Source organism: Narcine bancroftii, chromosome 5 (genome assembly GCF_036971445.1).
Source record: "Narcine bancroftii isolate sNarBan1 chromosome 5, sNarBan1.hap1, whole genome shotgun sequence".
NCBI lineage: Eukaryota > Metazoa > Chordata > Chondrichthyes > Torpediniformes > Narcinidae > Narcine > Narcine bancroftii.
The window spans coordinates 75,302,135-75,320,630 of record NC_091473.1 but is presented as its reverse complement, the minus strand read 5'-3'; the positions used below and the strand labels follow the sequence as shown (position 1 = coordinate 75,320,630).

General features: G+C 41.4%; 2 protein-coding genes across 5 annotated transcripts in view; one reads left to right on the top strand and one right to left on the bottom strand.

Annotated features, from left to right (window-relative positions):
• The window catches only part of LOC138763549 (complement factor H-like), a 613,078-nt gene that overhangs the window by 273,528 nt on the left and 321,054 nt on the right, over nt 1–18,496 (bottom strand). The window lies entirely within an intron of this gene.
• LOC138763543 (zinc finger and BTB domain-containing protein 41-like) overlaps nt 2,302–18,496 on the top strand; it is a 33,445-nt gene continuing 17,250 nt past the window's right edge. Inside the window, exons 1-5 of one of the 4 annotated variants that reach the window (XM_069937854.1) lie at nt 2,303–2,363; nt 8,855–9,086; nt 13,729–13,880; nt 14,208–15,505; nt 16,512–16,719. In XM_069937854.1, coding sequence (XP_069793955.1) covers nt 14,371–15,505; nt 16,512–16,719 — 1,343 coding nt within the window. In that variant the 5' untranslated portion in view covers nt 2,303–2,363; nt 8,855–9,086; nt 13,729–13,880; nt 14,208–14,370. Of the gene's footprint in view, nt 2,364–8,854; nt 9,087–13,728; nt 13,881–14,207; nt 15,506–16,511; nt 16,720–18,496 lie in introns of all 4 variants that reach the window. The other 3 variants (XM_069937855.1, XM_069937857.1, XM_069937856.1) reach the window with 3 other exon arrangements.

Genomic DNA, 18,496 nt, shown 5'->3' with positions numbered 1-18,496 from the left:
TGGCCTGTCACTGTGCTGGAATTTTTTAAATTAAAAAAAAATTAGCATTTAAAAAAAATCAAAACAACGATCAGCATATGCAGGCATTTTGAATCTGCATCAGGTGCCAAGGTAAACCAGAAGAAGAGCGAGTCAATGGTCTTCAGTAACTGGCCCAACTGGTCCACCATCTCCTTTACAGTCAGATCTGACTACCTGAAGGTGCTGGGGATCTGGTTTAGAGGGGATGAGGCTGCAAAAAGAATTGGTTGAAGCAGATCGCAAAGGTCCACCAAAAATTGGGTCGTGGGCATGGACTGCCTCCTAATGACAGGGAAGAACCTGGTCATCAGGTGTGAGGTGTTCTCAGTACTGCTGGACGTGGCACAGGCATGGCCCATCCCTCACTCCTCCACTCAGGCAGTTACTAGAGCATTTTTCCAATTCATAGGGAGGTCCAAAATTGATAGGGTCTGAAGGAGCACCATATACAAGTTGCCAGATAATGGGGGAAAAGGCATATCCAACGTGGCCCTTATCCTGATGACCACCTTCACGTGTCACGGCATTAGGAACCTAAGTGCCGCTACGTGCTGAGGTTCTATCTGTCCCAGGTGTTGCAGAGGACAGATCTGGCTTTGATGCTTTGCAATGTCCTAGTCAGCTGGACTTTGGCACACCACCTATCCTCATGGAAATGTTTTTCCAGGACAACATCTTCGATTACAAAGCCATTAGGCAGTGGTCAGCATGGAATACCCTGCGGAAACTTTGTGTCAACAATGTAGAAGGTCAATCCTTTCAGTGTTTGTCCCTTATATTTGATGTTTACTTTACATTTCGCTAACACTTTGACTTTCTCCCCGTGACCGTCTTCAACAACATGTTGGACTGTTTCATTTTAAGTTTGGGTAAGTTTTACATAGTTTTACTTTTAGATCTTTCGGCATTAAGGACACAGCCACTGCTGTGTCCAACTCCATCCAAACATGTTCATTGTTACTTTTAACGTGAACCAAAATTTCCAATTTCTGATCCATTACATTACAAATATACATTACTTCCACTGCCGAGTCTTCCTCGGAGCCACTGCTAGGATTTTTGTCATTCTCCGTGACGTTTTTCACTTTGGACAATTGTTTTTTGTATTTCAGTTTCTGGCATTTCTTCCTTCAGCAAATCTCATTTTCTTTACTTTCTTTTTCTTGGACATTTAGGCTTGACATGTCCTTCTTTGTCACATAGATGATACTTGGCCCTTTCGAAATAACAGTCATCAAAACTGTGGTTACTCCTTCTGCAGCGGAAACATTCTTGGCAGTTTACTTTTCCCACCACATGCTGCTCCCCTTGTACAATATCCATGTTTTGGTTGGCCATTTCAAAACTCAATGTCTAAATCTTTTCTGCTGAGCAATTATTGTTGGGCATTGCGGTCAGCTAAACTGATTACCAACCTCTTAACGCCTTGTCCAAGAAATTTCCAAAATTACATGTTTCAGATGGTCTACGCCAGTGGTTCTCAACCTTTTCCTTCCACTCACATACCACTTTAAGTATTCCCTAAGCCATCGGTGCTCTGTGATTGGTCACGGATTGCTTAAGGTGGGATGTGAGTGGGAAGGGAAGGTTAAGAATCATTGATCTAGGCCTAATTGTCATTGAAATATTTTGCTTGAGGAAAAATTGTCATTGGCCCATTTCCTTTAGTTATGAAACCATGCACGTAGCAAGTCAATTAGGTATGATTAAATCAGTGGTTTTCAACCTTTTTCTTTCCTCCCACATACTACCTTAAGCAATCTCTTACGAATCACAGAGCACCAATGGCTTAGGGAATAGTTGAAGTGGTATGTGAGTGGAAAGAAAAAGGTTGAGAACCACTGGTCAGCGCATTTCAGCCTAATATTGGCTCACAGTTTCGCCTGGTTTTTGATTTCTGATGTAAAATTTATATCTTTTTGCGATCACATTAGTACATGCTCTTGCTGAAGCCTGCCTGTCCTGCTCTCCACCTTGAGCCTGTTTTCTTTTGTAGACATCTGTATCCTTTACATGGAATACAGAACATATCAAACCTTTCCACACCAGGCTTTGCATTCTCCAAAATGTTTAAAAGTGAGTTGGTTAACTCAGACAATTGAGCAATGACAAACCTGGGCAGGCATCTATCCTTGCACCGACTTCATTTGCCCCCAAAGTACGATATCACACGAAAGAATTTACAGTATTTAATTCGCTACCAAAGCGATTAAAACGCTCCAGGGATTTGACCTCCTTCCTTCACATCGGGGATTCGAATACTCCCAGAATGCACTGCGCCACAGCGGCGAGCAACTACGCATGCGCTCAGCGGTACTTGTGGTCCGGGAACAGAAACAAAGGTTTGAAAGTAGAAGGGGAGTGCGAGCACCGGACCCGGGTTCGGGTTGGCCGCGGTCCTCCAATGGCAATGGCGCTTGCAGCGGGGATGGCTGTAAACTAGAATGTGGCGGTGGAAAGGGAGAACTGTGAGCGCACCGGGCCCCGGTCTGGTCCGGTGCAGGCCCTGGGGTGGCAACTAAGGGGACCGCAATGCTATGAAGCTCAACTGTCCGGTCTGGCTCTGAGCCAGATCTTGACGGCCCAGAACCTATTTAAGTCCATTGGGCTCACCTGGGTGATGTGGCTGATGGCATTTGCATCAGCTCCGGTGTTCTGGAAATGGGGGCAACACCAAAGAGGATGGAAACCTGCTTAAGTCAATTGGGTTCACTTGATAGCTCTTGATATTGCATAAGCTTCAGTGGTCTGGAGGCTGGAAACTGGAGCTCCTTACTTTCATTATGCTCTTTGCTGCTCTTCAGTACAGATCAATTTTAAAAAATATATTTAAAGCTTCTAGAAGTTGAGTGTCTCAATCAAAAATGGGGGTTTCACAAAGTATTATTTTGCATTTAGGAGGGAGTGTAGTTTTGCAATATAAAGCTTGGACACTACTTTTAACTTGTCTTTAATCCAGCCCAAGATAATGGATGAAATATCCAAGTTTTTGCTGGCAAAAATGAAAGTGAGAACTTTTCAGCAAATTTCTACTAATTGGCAGTTTGCAGTTGAAACTCAACATCAAAACTTTCCTTTCATTCAGTGTTTTTAATGTAGCAAAAATCCCAGCTGAGCTGTGGAAGGAAAATATTAGAACAGTCAAGCAGGAGGCAGAAATAGGAAGGGATCTATCACTGAGCTGGGATTAGTCTATAGGCCCCTAAATAGCCCTTGGGACACTGAGGAGCAGATAAAAAGGTAAAGGTTCCATTATTGTAATGTAATACTGTAGTTAGAATGTAACATACATTAAATATTTAGACTATAAGGTGCTGTAGGCAGGCAGATTTTGGAATGGTGCAGGAAGTTCAGGGTTATTTCAACTTCCCTAATATTGACTGGCACCTACTAATTGCAAGCGGGATAGAAGGGGATGAATTTGTCAAGTGGGTACAAGAAGGATTTTTGACACAGAATGTGGACCAGCCGATGAGAGGAGAGGCCATACTGGTTTTAGTTCTGGGTAATAAGCCTAATCAGGTGGGGGAGGATTTTGATGAGTGTGACCACAATTCCCTGAGCTTTAGCAAAGCTGTGAAAAAGGATAAAAACTGTCAAACTGGGAAAATGCTTAATTGGGGAGTGGCTAATTATGAAGGGATGAGGCAGGAACTAGCAAGAATAAACTGGAAATCTGTTAAAGGGTGAAAGCACAGAAGTAATGTGGAGGAAGTTTAAAGACCACTTGTGCAGGGTTCAAGATAGGTGTGTCCCACTGGAACAGGGAAAAGATGGTAGGAAAAGGGAACTGTGGTTGAAACAAGTCAAGAGAAAGAAGGAAACATACATTAGCTATAGGAAACAGGAAGGGCTCATGAGAAGTACATGGTAGCTAGGAAGGAACTTAAGAAAGGACTTAGGAGTGCTTAAAGGGGCCTTGGTATGTAGAATGTATGTATATGTGAAGAAAAGAAGGATGAAGAGAATGAAGGTGGGGCTGATAAAGGAGGCATCATGTGTCTGGAGGTGGAGGAGCTTGGTGAAACGCTAAATTAATATTTTGCATCCGTATTCATAAGCGAAAAGGACCTTGATCATGGTCAGGTTGAAATTGAACAGGCCTGTGTCCTGGACAATGTGGAGATTAAGGAAGTGGAAGTGTTGGATCTTCTTAAAAACCAAGATTGATGTCCCTGGAGCCGGATGTGATATACCCCAGGCTGCAGTGGGAAGTGAGAGAAGAGATAGCTGGGGCAGTAGCTATGATCTTTGATTCCCCCTTCTCTGCAGGGGAAGTACCAGAGGATTAGAAAATGGCAAATTTAGTCCTCTTGTTTAAAAAAGGTAATAGAATCCTGGGAATTATAGACTGGTGAATCTTACATCAGTGGTGTGTAAACTAATGGAGAGGATTCTTCAGGATAGGATATTTGTGCATTTGGAGAAGTCCAGTCAACTCAAGGATAGTCAGCATGGCTTTGTGAAGGAAAAGTCATGCCTCATGAATCTAATTGACTTTTTTGAGGAGGTAACAAAATAAATTGATGAGGATAGAGCAATAGATGTGGTCTACATGGATTTTAGTAAGGCATTTGACAATTTCCACCATGAAAGATTCATCTAGAAAGTCTTGAGGCATGGGATCAGTGGAACCTTGGCTGTGTGGATAAAAAATTAGCTTGCAGGAAGAAAGCAGAAAGAAGTAGTGGAAGGAAAGTATTCTGTCTGAAGGTCAGTGACTAGTGCAATGTCACAAGGATCTGTTCTGGGACCCTACTCTTTGTGATTTTTATAAATGACCTGGATGAAGAGGTGGACGCATGGGTCAGTAAGTTTATGGATGACACAAAGATTGGAGGAGTTGTGGATGGAGATGAAGGTTGTCGAAGGTTACAGGAAGATATAGACAGGATGCAGAGTTGGGCAGAAAAGTGGCAAATGGATTACAATCTGGATAAGTGTGAGGTGATGCATTTTGGAAGGGACAAACCAGAAGGCTGAGTACAGGGTTAATGGTCAGTTAAGGGTGTGGCTGAACAGAGGGACCTTGGGGTTCAAATTCATACATCACTCAAGATTGCCACACAGGTTGATAGGGTAGTTAAGAAGGCCGATGGCTTCATTAAAAGGGGGATTTGAGTTCAGGAGTGGAAAGGTCATGCTGCAACTCTACAAATCTCTGGTAAGATCACCATTATATTCAGTTCTGGTCACCTCATTATGGGGAGGATGTGGAAGCCATGGAGAAGGTGCATAGGAGATTTATCAGGATGTTGCCTGGATGGGGGAAGTTTAGCAGAGCTGGGACTTTTCTCTTTGGATTGTTGAAGGATGAGAGGAGATTGAATAGAGGTCTATAAGATTATGCGAGGCATAGATACGGTGGACAGCTAGCACCTGTTTCCTAGGGCAGGATCAGCAAACACCAAAGGAGATGTGTACAAAGTTAAGGGAGGGAAGTTTAGGGGAGACATTAGGGGATGTTGGTGGAAACTGAAACATTGGGGGCAATTAAGAGACTTACACACATGGATGAAAGAAAAATAGAGGGCCATGAGCCAATGAGTGTTTAGTAGTTTTTTTAAGAAGGAATATATGGGTCAGCACAACATTCAGGGCTGAATGGCCTGTACTATGCTGTATTGTTCTATGTAATATGTTTAGGAGGAGTGATGTAATGATAAAAGTATAAGCAAAGAATTGAAGGGAGGAATACTACAGTGAACCCCTTGGCAAAAATAGAAATATTAAAACAGGGAATTATCAAACTGGCAATCTAAAGACCTGGAAAAATGCAGTGTTGATAAAGGTGATTGGTTAGGAAATCTGTTCTGGTATTCTACTCTTTTAGAGTATTCTGTACTGCTTTGTATGGGGTATTATCTTTTGAATTTCAACTTGTTAAGATCAAACCATTAAAAAAAGTTGCTTTCCTTGTAGGAGCTAATACTTTGTTTATAACGAGATAAGGTCATTTTATCAGTTTGTAGAAAAAGTGCATGGCCTTGATGATCAAAAAATAATTTCCCATATACTGTTAATATCTAAGTACAAAGGAAATGGAGATCTATACAATGTTCACTGACGTGTTCCTGGGGGAATAATATGTTTCAACCTTTGAGCTATTGGGCATTCTTATTTTTTTTCTTGTAATGTACCAATCAGCTTTACAATAATTGATCTGCAGGGGCTCCCTGTTTTACAAATGCCTGGGCTTGAGGACTCTATGCAAATCCCCCATTTTTGAAGCATGATCAAGCTGGTAATAGTGATCAAATGTAAAAACACACCAAAATGCTGGAGGAACTCAGCTGGTCTTTTCACCGTCGATGGGAGACAAAGACATATTGCCAACCTTTTGGGTCTTGAGCCCTTCAAGGAATAAGCAGAATAAGTCAGAAGCAGGAAATTTCAGCAAGTCTCAGAATTCAACCAATGGGGGAGGGATCCAGACCCACAAAATGTGTTCATTGCATACGATAAGGGACAAGGTAAGAATTAATCTTGTTTGTATGGAAGGAGATGGAGAGATAGGGAAAGGTGATGGAGGAAGAAGGAGGGGAAGGTTTCAACGAAAGCAAGAAAAGTCAATATTAATGCCATCCGGTTGTCGGGAGCCCAGTTGGAAGATCAGGTGGTGTACCTCCAATTTACAGGTGGTCTCAGTCTGGCAGTGTATGAGACCATGGACAGACATGTCATCAAGGGAATAGGATGGAGAAATTGAAATGGGTAGCCACTGGGAGATCTGCTATTGTGGTGGACAGATCTAAGGTGCTCAACAAAGCGATCTCCCAGTCTGCATCTCGTCTCTCTGATGTAGAAGAGTCCATGATGAGAGCACCTGATGCAGTAGATGGCCCACAATGTTGCTTTATTTGGAAGGACTGTTTGGGACTTTAAATAATGGTGAGGGAGTAGGTGTGGGTGCTTGTAGAGCATCTCCTGTGGTCATTGGGGTAGGTCCCAAGGGGATGATTGGTGGAGAGGGATGAGTGGACAAGGAAGTCACAGAGGGAGTGGTCCATGCAGAAGGTAGAGAGGGGAATATGTGCCTAGTGGTGGGATCACGTAGGTGGTGGAAATGGTGGAGTAGAATGTGTTGGATGTGGAGGGTGGTAGGTGAGGACAAGAAGAATCCTGTTCTTGTGCAAGGGGGCAGAGGGGGCCAGTGCAGATATGCGGGTAATGGAGGATATGTGGGCGAGCACTGAGTCGATGATGCTGGAAGGAAAGCCACGTTTTTGAAGGAGAACATCTCTGATAATCTGGCATAGAAATCCACATTCTGGGTGCAGATGTGATGATGACAGAGGAACTGAGAAAATAATCCTTACAGGGGTCAAGTGGTATTTGGTGTATTTGAGGTAGCTGTGGGAATTAGTGGATTTGTAGATGTCTGTTGAGAGTTTGTCTCCTGAGAAGGAGACAGAGAGATCAAGGAGTTTTGCTAGAGATGGACCAAATGAATTTCACTTGTAAATCTGCAAGGGTTATCTGCTGCATCTGGTGCTCCCATTGTGGTCTCCTCTACATCAGAGGGACTGGATGCAGACTGGGTGATTCCTTTGTTGACCACCTCTGTCCATCACAATAGTGTGGATCTCCCAGTGGCCACTCATTTCAATTCTCCATCCCATTCCCTTGCTGACATGTCTGTCTATGGTTTCATGGATTGCCAGAGTGAGACCATCCGTAAATTTGGAGGAACAACATCTCAACCGGATGGAATTAATATCGACTTCTCTGGTTTTCGTTTAAACCCCATCCCTTCTCCCCCCGTGGCTTTTCTCCATCTCCGTCTCTCCAATCCATCTCCTTTCACACAGACATGATTAATTCATGCCTCATCCCTTATCTGTATTAATCCCCCATTGTTTGAATTATGAGATTTCATGTTTCTGGCTTATTCTGCTTATTCCTTGAAGTAGGGCTCAGGCCCAAAATGTTGGCAATATATCTTTGTCTCCTATAGATGCTGAAAGACTGAGTTTCTCCAGTATTTTTGTGTGTTTTTACCATAATCACAGCATCTACAGACTTTCGTATTTCACTCATAATGATAAAATGGCCATTATTTACTAAGATACAGTTAGTTAATGGTTAGTGTTGGGGTGATTATTCAATAAGAGAGAAACATTGTAACAAGTGTAGTTGGAACAATACAATCTGGATTACTAAAGAAATAGATGTTTCCACCTTATAGAGAAATTGTTTTATGAATATATTTTGAGAATGGAAACACTTGTGTTGCTTGGGGACTGTTTGTATTAGGGAATATCGTTACCATCACTTCTCTGCTTTTTAAGCATGCCTTTCCTCTACCCCATGTTTTACCTTGAATTCTGACTGCACGTCATTTGACTGCTTCGTTTGCTGACATTAAATATTGCTATTTACTCTTGTTGCAAGATATTCAGTTATTCAAAACTTCCATTATTTAATTTTGGGAATACTTTTATGGTTTAAAATTTAAGAATTTAGATTTTGTTTTGGTTTTCAAAATGTCTATCTGTCATTCCGACATATTCCTGACTCTTCGCTTCAATATTTTGGACTAATCGGTCAAGAGTGCTGCAAATCTACCCAACATGTGATTACATTGGTTGGTTTCTTAAATACATTGGTCAACACATTTTTTTCATATGATTTGCTTCCTGAAACAAAATTGGGGATTATGACCTACAACTTCAGGCTGAACACAAAGATAATTTCAGGATTGCTGTATCATGCAGGAATTTGGAGAAACATTAAATTAACTTTTATTGAATTTGGCATGTCTAATTACATAATTTTCTGATACATTGTGTTAGTTCAACTGATTTTGCCACTGATTTTTGTTTGTACTCAGCATCTGATGCCTCTCACGTCAGTGTCCATCAATAGTCAGCCAGATGCATTCCAGTTACCCTGATTCTGCTTTTCCGTGGTTGCAATGTCCCGCCACCTTTCACCATATTCATCACTGACTGCAACAAGATCAGCAGGGAGGAAATCCAAGTGCAAACGCAGAAAATGAATTTTCAGTGATATGTTGCATTTCATGCATTTGTATGCTTGAAGTAGGTTATATCTGAAAAACGGTATGTGACAGGAAAATTTTATTGATTTTCATTATTAGCAGCCTAAAATCTATAAAATATGCCAAATGTGTTCAGGAAGAAAAATCTTTGTTGTCCAGTTATATCTGTAGGGCTTTGGAAAAAAACATTCACTCAGAATTTGCCATACTAAGCTAAACAATCCAAATGAACAATGTGTTTTATGTGAACCTATCACTTAAGATTCAAACCATTCATTGCAAAAATAACTTGAAAGCTTTTCTTTTGCCTTGTTGAGACAAGAATGGTAAGCCTTCATGAATGGATGAGATGCTTGAGATGGGGTATTCAACCATATTGTTTCCAGGTTTGAGCTTTTACTGAATTTCTTCAGCATAATGGCATGTCTTAAGAGGAACTTAATTTAGGTGAGGAGAGTTGAACAGGTGGGAAGACAACCAGGTGTAATAGAATGTTTGAGATCAAAAATAAATTACTTGAAAAGATTTCTTATTTTAGTCACATACAATCTTGGATGTTTTGGCCATTAGTAAAGTAATGACTCAAATATTTATTCAATTTATTTTTTTCTAATTTGAAGATGACATTCAGTAAGAATCTTGTCAAATTCTTTGGAAAATTGATACTTAAATAGATTTAAACAGGGTGACTATTTTTCAATCTAAATATAGGTGCATTTTAATAAAAGGAAGGAATAACTTTGGTAGGAGGGTTGGTGGTTGAAACTGTTTAACTTATTTCCTTGATTAAGACAGCCAAGGATTCTTTCCAAACAAAGAAATATAAGTTGTCATTTTTGGTCGGGTAAGTGCATACCATTTTTGATACTGGCATCATTTTGGTGAGTCTCAAAACTCTTCAGGAAATTGGTGAATAACTGACTTAAAAATGCAAAATATTTTGTTGTGAATCGTGCCATAATTCATGAACATAGATTTTGACAGCAGTTGCCTGCAGAAATTGTTATTCATCTGAAAAAGAGATTTAGAGTGATAGAGAACAGAACAGGCCCTTTGGCCCAACTTGTCCATGCTGTCCAAGCTGGTATTCTGGGCGAGTCCCATTTGCCTGCATTTGTTTAATATCCTTATGAGCCCTTTCTGTCTATAAATCTGGCCAAATGCCTTTTGTCATTTTGACATGTTTTTTGACTTTATATCTTGTGAGAAATATTCTCCATGGCAGCCAAATGCATCAACATTAAAGGCTGATATGGAAATCATGGAAACCTTTGGGAAGGAAAGATGAGGGGAAGGAGGGCTGAGAAGAGGAATGAAATGGCATTTTTCAAAATGGTTGATCACTCTGCAATGGTATGGCATGATCATTTCCTTTGCCAGGTGGTGCTGATGCAGTTTGACGCATGGACCTCTAACTTGCCCCTTTAACAGGACATCAAATCACCATCTCAAGTATATCTAACCTCAATCACTTGTGGTCATCTCCCTTCCATGCTTCCAACCTCATTGATTCCCATCCCTACACTGCCTGGTTCTACCTTGACTGCTTCATTTTCACTATGGAAGTCCAGTCTCTTTACCCCTCCATCCCCCTTAAGGAAGATCGCAAAGTCCTTGCTTTCTTTCTTAACAACAGACTGAACTAGTCCCCCTCCACCACCACCCTCCTCTGTCTGGCAAAACTTCTCGCCCTTAATAACTTCTCCTTTGACTCATCCCACTCTCCCCAAATCAATGGAGTAGCCATGGGTCCCAGCTATACCTGTCTTTTTGATGACAGTGGACCAATTCATGCTGCATGCCTACAAGGGCAAGACCCCTCATCTGTTCCTCTGCTACATTGATGACTACATTGGTGTTGCCTCATGAACCGATAATAAGCTCGTCAACTTTATTCACTTTTCTGCTAACTTTCACCCCAACTTCAAATTCACCTGGTCCATTTCTAGTGACATTCTCCCCTTTCTTGATTTTTTTGTCTCTATTTCAGGTGACAAGCTTTCTATAGGCATATTTTACAAACCTACCAGCTCCCACAGCTCCCTTGACTGCACTTCTTTACACCTAGTCCCCTGCAAGCATTCTATTCCTTCTCTCAATTCCTTTGTCTCCATCATATCTGCTCACAAGATGTGGTCTTCCAGTCCACTTCATCTGAGATGTCCTCCTTCCAAAAGTGTGGCTTCCCCATCACCACCATCAACTCAGATCTTATTTAGATCTGCTCCATTTCCCATTCATCTGCCCTGGCCCCTTCTGCCTCCAGGCACAACAGAAATAGGATTTCTTTTGACCTCACCTATCACTCCACCAACCTCCACATCCATCACATTATCCTGTGTAATTTCTATCACCTACAACACACATGTCAAACTCAGGACCGCGGGCCAAATTTGGCCCGTGATACAATTATATTTGGCCTGCAAGATCACATCAAATATGTATTAGAGCTGGCAAGCTGGCCGCCGCGCCAGTATAGCGCATGCACAGCTAATACTACAAATCCCAGAATGCTTTGCAAATACATTGGCGCCGGCCAATCAGCCCGCTAATCGCCCCCACCTCCTCTCTACTTTCATTAGCATCTGCGACCTGTCGCCGAACTCACATGTAATAAACCCCTTACGAAAAATGGCCAAACGAAAGACAGAAAACAGGACCTTTCAAGACAGGTGGGAGGCAAACTCAGACCCCAGAGTTTGATGAACTTGCATCTAAGAAGAGATGCCAAGTATCTGGTTTAGACCCAGGTGCATCAGAGTAAATCACAGTGTAGCAAGCTAAGCTTGGATTCATATTTTCTTTGGTTAACTTTGGACTGTTCATAGTTGAAAGATAGGATTTTCATTGAAGCAAGTTGTTATTTTTTTGACTTGTTGGCTTGTGAAAAAAAATACATTTAAAAGGAGCTTAAAGGCTATAGAGAAATATTATTTATTGAATATTTCTCATTTGTTAATGCTTCTTCTGGAAAGAGTTTAACCAAAACTATTATTAAACATTTATTTTAATAAGAAAAAGTTTAACATTACATATGTTGAAAGAAGAGAAAACATGCAGATGTTGTTGAAAATTTTCAATAAATATTTAGTTTGGCCCACGACTTAGTCCAAGTTTTTAATTTTGGCCCTCTGTGAATTTGAGTTTTGACACCCCTGACCTACAACATGATCTCACCACCAGACACATCATCCCCTTTCCATAAGGACCTCTCCCTTTGTGACTTCCTTGTCCACTCATTCCCTTCCCATTAATCGCCCATTTGGCATCTTCCCCTGCGGCCACAGGAATTTCCATATTTGCACCAACATCTCCTCTCTCACTACCATTGGGCCCCCAAACAGTCTTTCCAAGTGAAGCAACAGTTCACTTGTGAATCAGCAGAAGACATCTGCATCGTGACCCCCTTGTGGCCTTCTCTTACTTAGAGAGACTGAAAGCAGACTGGGAGATAGTTTCACTCAGCACCTTCACTCTGTCCACATCAATGACAGATATTCCAGTGGCCAACCATTTCATTTCTGCCCCCGCTCCCAAGCTGACATGTCTGTCCATGGCCTCATGTAGTGTCAAACCAAGGCCACCCAGAATTTTGAGGAGCAATATTTCATCTGGGTACTCTCCAACTGATTTCATTAATACTGACTCCTCTTGTTTTTGCTTGCCTATTCCCTGTTCTCCCCCATCCCTCTGACTTCTCTCCACCTCTCCACCTCTCCACTCCCTTCCCTCTCCATTCACAGAGCCATCCACTTCTCTCTCCCTCCTGCCTGAGGAGGGAACCCTGTTCCCCCCACCCCCCCCCCCCCCCCAATCATTTTGTTCTGGCCTCTGCCTACATTTTGCTCATTACTTGATGAACAGCTCAACCAAAACATTGGATATGTATCGTTATCTGCGTTGTGTTTATACCATTAATTTATAGCCTTCCCAGCATCTCAAACGGAACTAATTAATAAGGAGCTGATGCTATTAATGCTGGTAGTGATAGGGACAGAAGGAGAACAGATAAATTTAGTCTGCAAGAGGCAGAAGGCAAAATATCTTAAGCCCAGGTCAAGCCCACAATTAACTATTTGCAGAATTTGTTCCCTGCTATACTTTGTGTTAAAATTCAAGTCATAGGACACATCATTAGCTGAGAACTGAATAAAACCATTAGATTCTTGTTGGACACTGGTCAATTATTATTTAGTGTGACATGGCCATTTACTCCCAAGATCAAACTGTCTCCCAGCCAAGCAGTCCAGTTAGTCTTAACTGCAACTTATCCTTTCCTTTATTATTCTTTTTCTACTTACCAACATAAATGACTGTAAAATACCCCTTAACTTGCCAACACACCTTCAGGGCATGTATAGAAACTAAAGAGCCCACCTCACTGACAAAAGACAAAGGAGGAAAAACCCAACACCCAACCAACCAATTTTCCCTTGCAACCACTGCAACCGTGCCTGCCTGTCCCGCATCGGACTTGTCAGTCACCAACGAGCCTGCAGCAGATGTGGACATACCCCTCCATAAATCTTCGTCCGCGAAGCCAAGCCAAAGAAGAAGACATAGTGAGAACATGCAAAACCACACACAGCACCTGAAATGAGGATTAGAAGCAGAAAGGTCAAACGTGCCCTTCAGATTTCCGATTTATTGTCAGAGAACATACATGACATCACATACAACCCTGAGATTCTTTTTCCCTGCAGGTGTGGTAGAATTACCACTAAAGGAGTACGTAACGAGGGTTCTGCAGCCCATAGAAAGTCACTGTGGGTTTCCGTCACCGTTTTTTTCATGGATTCTGGACTCGTGTGCAGTGACTGTCTACTGGACCTGGATGCCATCCATTCCAGGCAAGGTGGGGATCTTATGACCGGCTGCCCTTGCCCATCCCTCTGGTGTCGCTGGCCGTGGTGGATGACTTGTACCTGCAGCAGAAGTCCTTCATGAAAAAGTCCCTTTAGATGCTCAGGCCAATTTTCTGATGGCTGCTTATTCACCCATAAATGATAGCTCAATCTAATGGGGATTGTGTCCAAATCATGCAAAAAAAAAATACCATGATATTTGACATTAAATGCCCACTGGGGATTTTATTAACTGTTAAATGTTTAGTATGGATTTTTATATAAGTAAAGCAAAATTGTGTTGTCATTTTTTTGCTAACAACTATTTGATCTTGCAGGGCTGATGAATGTTGCAACCACTATTACGAGATCGGCTGATACCAATGAAAATGACAAGAAAATTTTGTATTGAGGTGTATACTTTCATTCTTCAATGATGGTCCATTGTATGGCAGCATACTAAAAAGCCAGTGTTCATCCTCAGCAATTTTAATATACACCATGTCTCAGAATATTGACAGTTCTTATAAAATGGGTTCAAATTTAACTGGAGCACCATGCAAAGATGTTTTCTTGGATTTACAGACAACAAAGTTTGAAAATCTATGCTATGGTCCCAGATCAATACAAAGCATTTCAAGTATTACAGACAATCTTGATGTTCCCTTAGGACAAACATCACCAATTGTACATCTGAGATCACTGCTGCATAACAAGAATCTTCTGAAATATATGAACGATGATCGTCTTAAGCAGTCACCTTTTTGTGATCTGGTTATCATGGTAGAAGGAAAGCATTTTTGTGCCCATAAGGTGGTTGTTGCTGTAGGTAGCAGTTACTTCCATGCCTGTTTAAGTAAAAACCCAAACATGGATAGTATACAATTGGACCATGTAAGTTATTATGTCTTCCATCATTTGTTAGAATTTTTATACACCTCTGAATTCTTCATTCAGGAAAGTGAAATCCCGTCAATTTTGGAAGCAGCACAATTTCTAGACATTATAGATGCAGTTCAATTGTTGACGAGTAATGAAAATATGTCCAGGTCAACCCAAACAGAATTAACTGAAAACAACCAATGTGCGGAAGAAAAGGATCCCCTTGAACCCACTGCTAAACTGCAGCTTGGTAATGTATGTACCTTCTGCAATAAAAGTTTCTGTTATAAAAAATCTTTAGAGAACCATATAACTAAAGCTCACAATGCTGGATCCCTGGTACAAGAAGAGAGTCCTGCTGTGATAAAAATGGAACTTACCAGAAGGAGATGGTCAATGCGAAAACGCAAATGTCCAGCAAAGTTTGAGAGTAGAAATGTTGATAACACAAATGTTTCTGAAGATGAATATTTGAGTAAAATCAGTAATGATGTGGAAAATAACAATGACAACCATAAAGGTATTGAAACTGAAGATGAAAGGGAAGAAGTTGAAGCAAAGCTCCAAGAAATAGAGAGAGAGGAAGAAATTCAAAGGAATGATGAGAATGATGAAGAAACAGATGAGGATGATACTCTGGATGCAGATGAAATTGAGCAAGACATTCCCAAGGAATTACCTCCAGTCATTTTGCAGGCAGGGAGCAAGAAAACTCTTCAGTGCCCAAAATGTGATAAAAGCTTTGACCGCATAGGTTGGTAAGATGAACAATGCTTATTTATTGGGATGTTGTCCTTTGTTCCTATTTAGTAGAATGTGACTATTATTGAAACATCAGTATTTAAGGTCACTTTAAATTTGACCTCACAGTTTTAATGATAAAATGTAAATATTTGTGAAGTGACGGAATTTAACACCTGACATTCAGCACAACTTGATTCTGTTCCATCACAGAATATTTAAATATGACCAATCATTACTAGAAGACATGATTTCGCTGAATGTTCGAATCCCTAGTTTTTAAACTAAGCAAATATCATCAAATAACCAATTCTTCAATTGGTTTGCAGACCAATTCCTGCACATCAATTTTTTTTCAAAAAGAAACTTCTCACACCCCCCCCCCCCCCACACTGTAGGTACCGTAAATATTCGAGTATAATGCGAAAAATTTTGTACCGAAATTCGAGCTCAAAGTAAGGGGGTTCGCCTGATACACGGGAGTAAAATTTTAAACTTTTTTTCTGCCAGTTTTAACGATAAGTAAGATGATCAACAGCCACCTACATTGATGGCAGGCTGACTGGGGTGGGGGGGGAGAGATGGCAGTGCGACTCAGGTAGGTGAGGGGGGAGAGATGGCAGCGCGACTCAGGTAGGTGAGGGGGGAGAGAAGGCAGCATGACTCGGGTGGGCGGGCAGAGAGACGGCAGCGCAACTCAGGCGGGCAAGGGGCGAGAGATGCCAGCGCGACTTGGACGGGCAAGGGGGGAGAGAGACGCCAGCGCGAATCGAGGGGGGGAGAGATGCCAGCGCGAATCGGGCAGGTGAGGGGAAGGGGTCATACTATACATGGGGGTAAAATTTTTCCCCTCAAAAAATGGGTGGGTCGCGTTATACATGAATATTTACAGTAGATTGAATATTTACAGTAATTGAAAATTATTTTAAGGTATCTTATTCTGCATATCACTGCCATAAACTCTATGTAGCTTAATTTTGTGTCCTAACTTTTTCTAATTGCATTTTGGATTTTTATAGGAAAATTTGAGTGTCACATTCGTGTGCATACAGGGGAGAAACCCTTTGAATGTGATATTTGTAATCAGCGGTATTCCACCAAATCAAACTTAACTGCTCACAGGAAGAAGCATAATGCCCAAAATGCTTTTCAAAGAAAGGACCAAAAATGCCCATTCTGCAATAAGCTGCATGCGAGCAAAAAAACATTGGGAAAGCATGTGAAACGGTATGTGTAAACTGTTAAATATATTCTATTGTAATGTTTGTAGATACTTGATTTTTAGAATACTTAGTGTAGGAATTATATTTGAACTGACAAAGATGAATTGATATTCATTTATTTGATATATCTGAGCTATTTAAGTGTTAATAAAATTGCTATACTGCCAGATTTGCCAAATGAAAAAAATATAAAAATGCAAATTAAACTGCATTGTTAATAGACTGATGAGCATGACATGTTATGAGTAAAATTGCACTTTTTCCAGTAAGGGCAGTGTTGAAGGATGATTGCTGTTCAGAGATCAAGTTATTTGAATATATGACTTTATATTTAAAAAAAAAATGTGTATGTTAAGTGAAACAGAACTTCTGTCGTCACCCCCTCCACCCCAAGTAAAAGTAAAATCACTACATTGCCAACGACATTGGTGCTGCCTCCTTCACCCGTGATGAGTTTGTCAACTTCAACAACTTTGCTGCTCATTTTCATTCCAACCTCAAATTCACTTGGTCCATCTCTGGCAACACTCTCTCCTTTCTTAATCTTTCTGTCTCCATCTCGACATTTTCTTTAAACTCATCAACTCTCACAGTTACCTTGACGACACCTCTTCACACTCTGACCCCTGTAAGGATTCTGTTCCTTTCTCTCTGTTCCTCTGTCTCTATTCCATCTGCTCCCAGGATGAAGTCTTCCAAATCATCTGCAATATCTTCCTTCTTCAAGAAAATGCCTCCCCTCTATTACCATCAACTCATTCCTTACTACATCTCTATTTCCTGCACATCTGCCCTGGCTCGCTCTGTCCCTAGATGCAACAAGGTCAGGATTCTCCTTGTCCTCACCTACCATCCCACCACCCACCCTATCCAACATATTGTCTTCCAACCTATAACATGATTCCACCTCCAGACACATCTTCCCTTCTTCCTTCTCCACCTTCTGCAGAGACCACTCCATCCGTGACTCCCTTGTTCACTCATTCTTTCCCACTATTATTGCCCAGCCTTGGTACCTACACTGACTGCAGGAAATGCTGCACTTTTGGCCACACCTTCTCCCTCACCTCAAACAGTCCTTCCAATGTTGGAACACTTCCTGTAAATCTGCAGGGGTCATCTACTATAGCCAGTACTTCCATTGTACACCAGAGAGACTGGATCCGGATTGGGAGATCGTTTCGTTTAGCACCTTTGCACAGTTGCGATATCAGGAACATCCCAGAGGCCAACCATTTCATTTCCTCACCTCACTCTCATACTAGCATGTCTTTCCATTGGCCTTGTGCACTGCCAAACAGAGGCCACCTGCAAATTGGATGAACAGCACCTAATATTTTGTCTGGGCACTTTTCGACCAGATGAAATTTACATCATCTTCTCTGGTTTCTATTAAGCCTCTCCACCTCCTTTCCAATCCCTCTGTCTCCTTTCCTCCAGTTCTCATCTCCACCACCTTCTCTTTCCAGAGAGCCACCCTTCCCCCATCAGCATTTTTCTCTTCTGTCCTCCTACCTACATCCTTCTTGATTGAGGGCCTGTGCACCTTTCCCTTATTCTTCCCCACCATTTTATTCAGATGCATTCATGATTTTTGCTCATACCTTGAGGAAGGGCTCAGGCTCAAAACATTGGTTATTTATCTTTGCCATAAATAACTCATTATGACCTGCTGAGCTTCTCCAGCCCTTCTATGTGTTAAACTACAATCACAGTGTCTGCAGACTTTGTCCTGATTTTGTGCACTACTTCATTTTTGAAGAATTTTGGAATAGTTGACT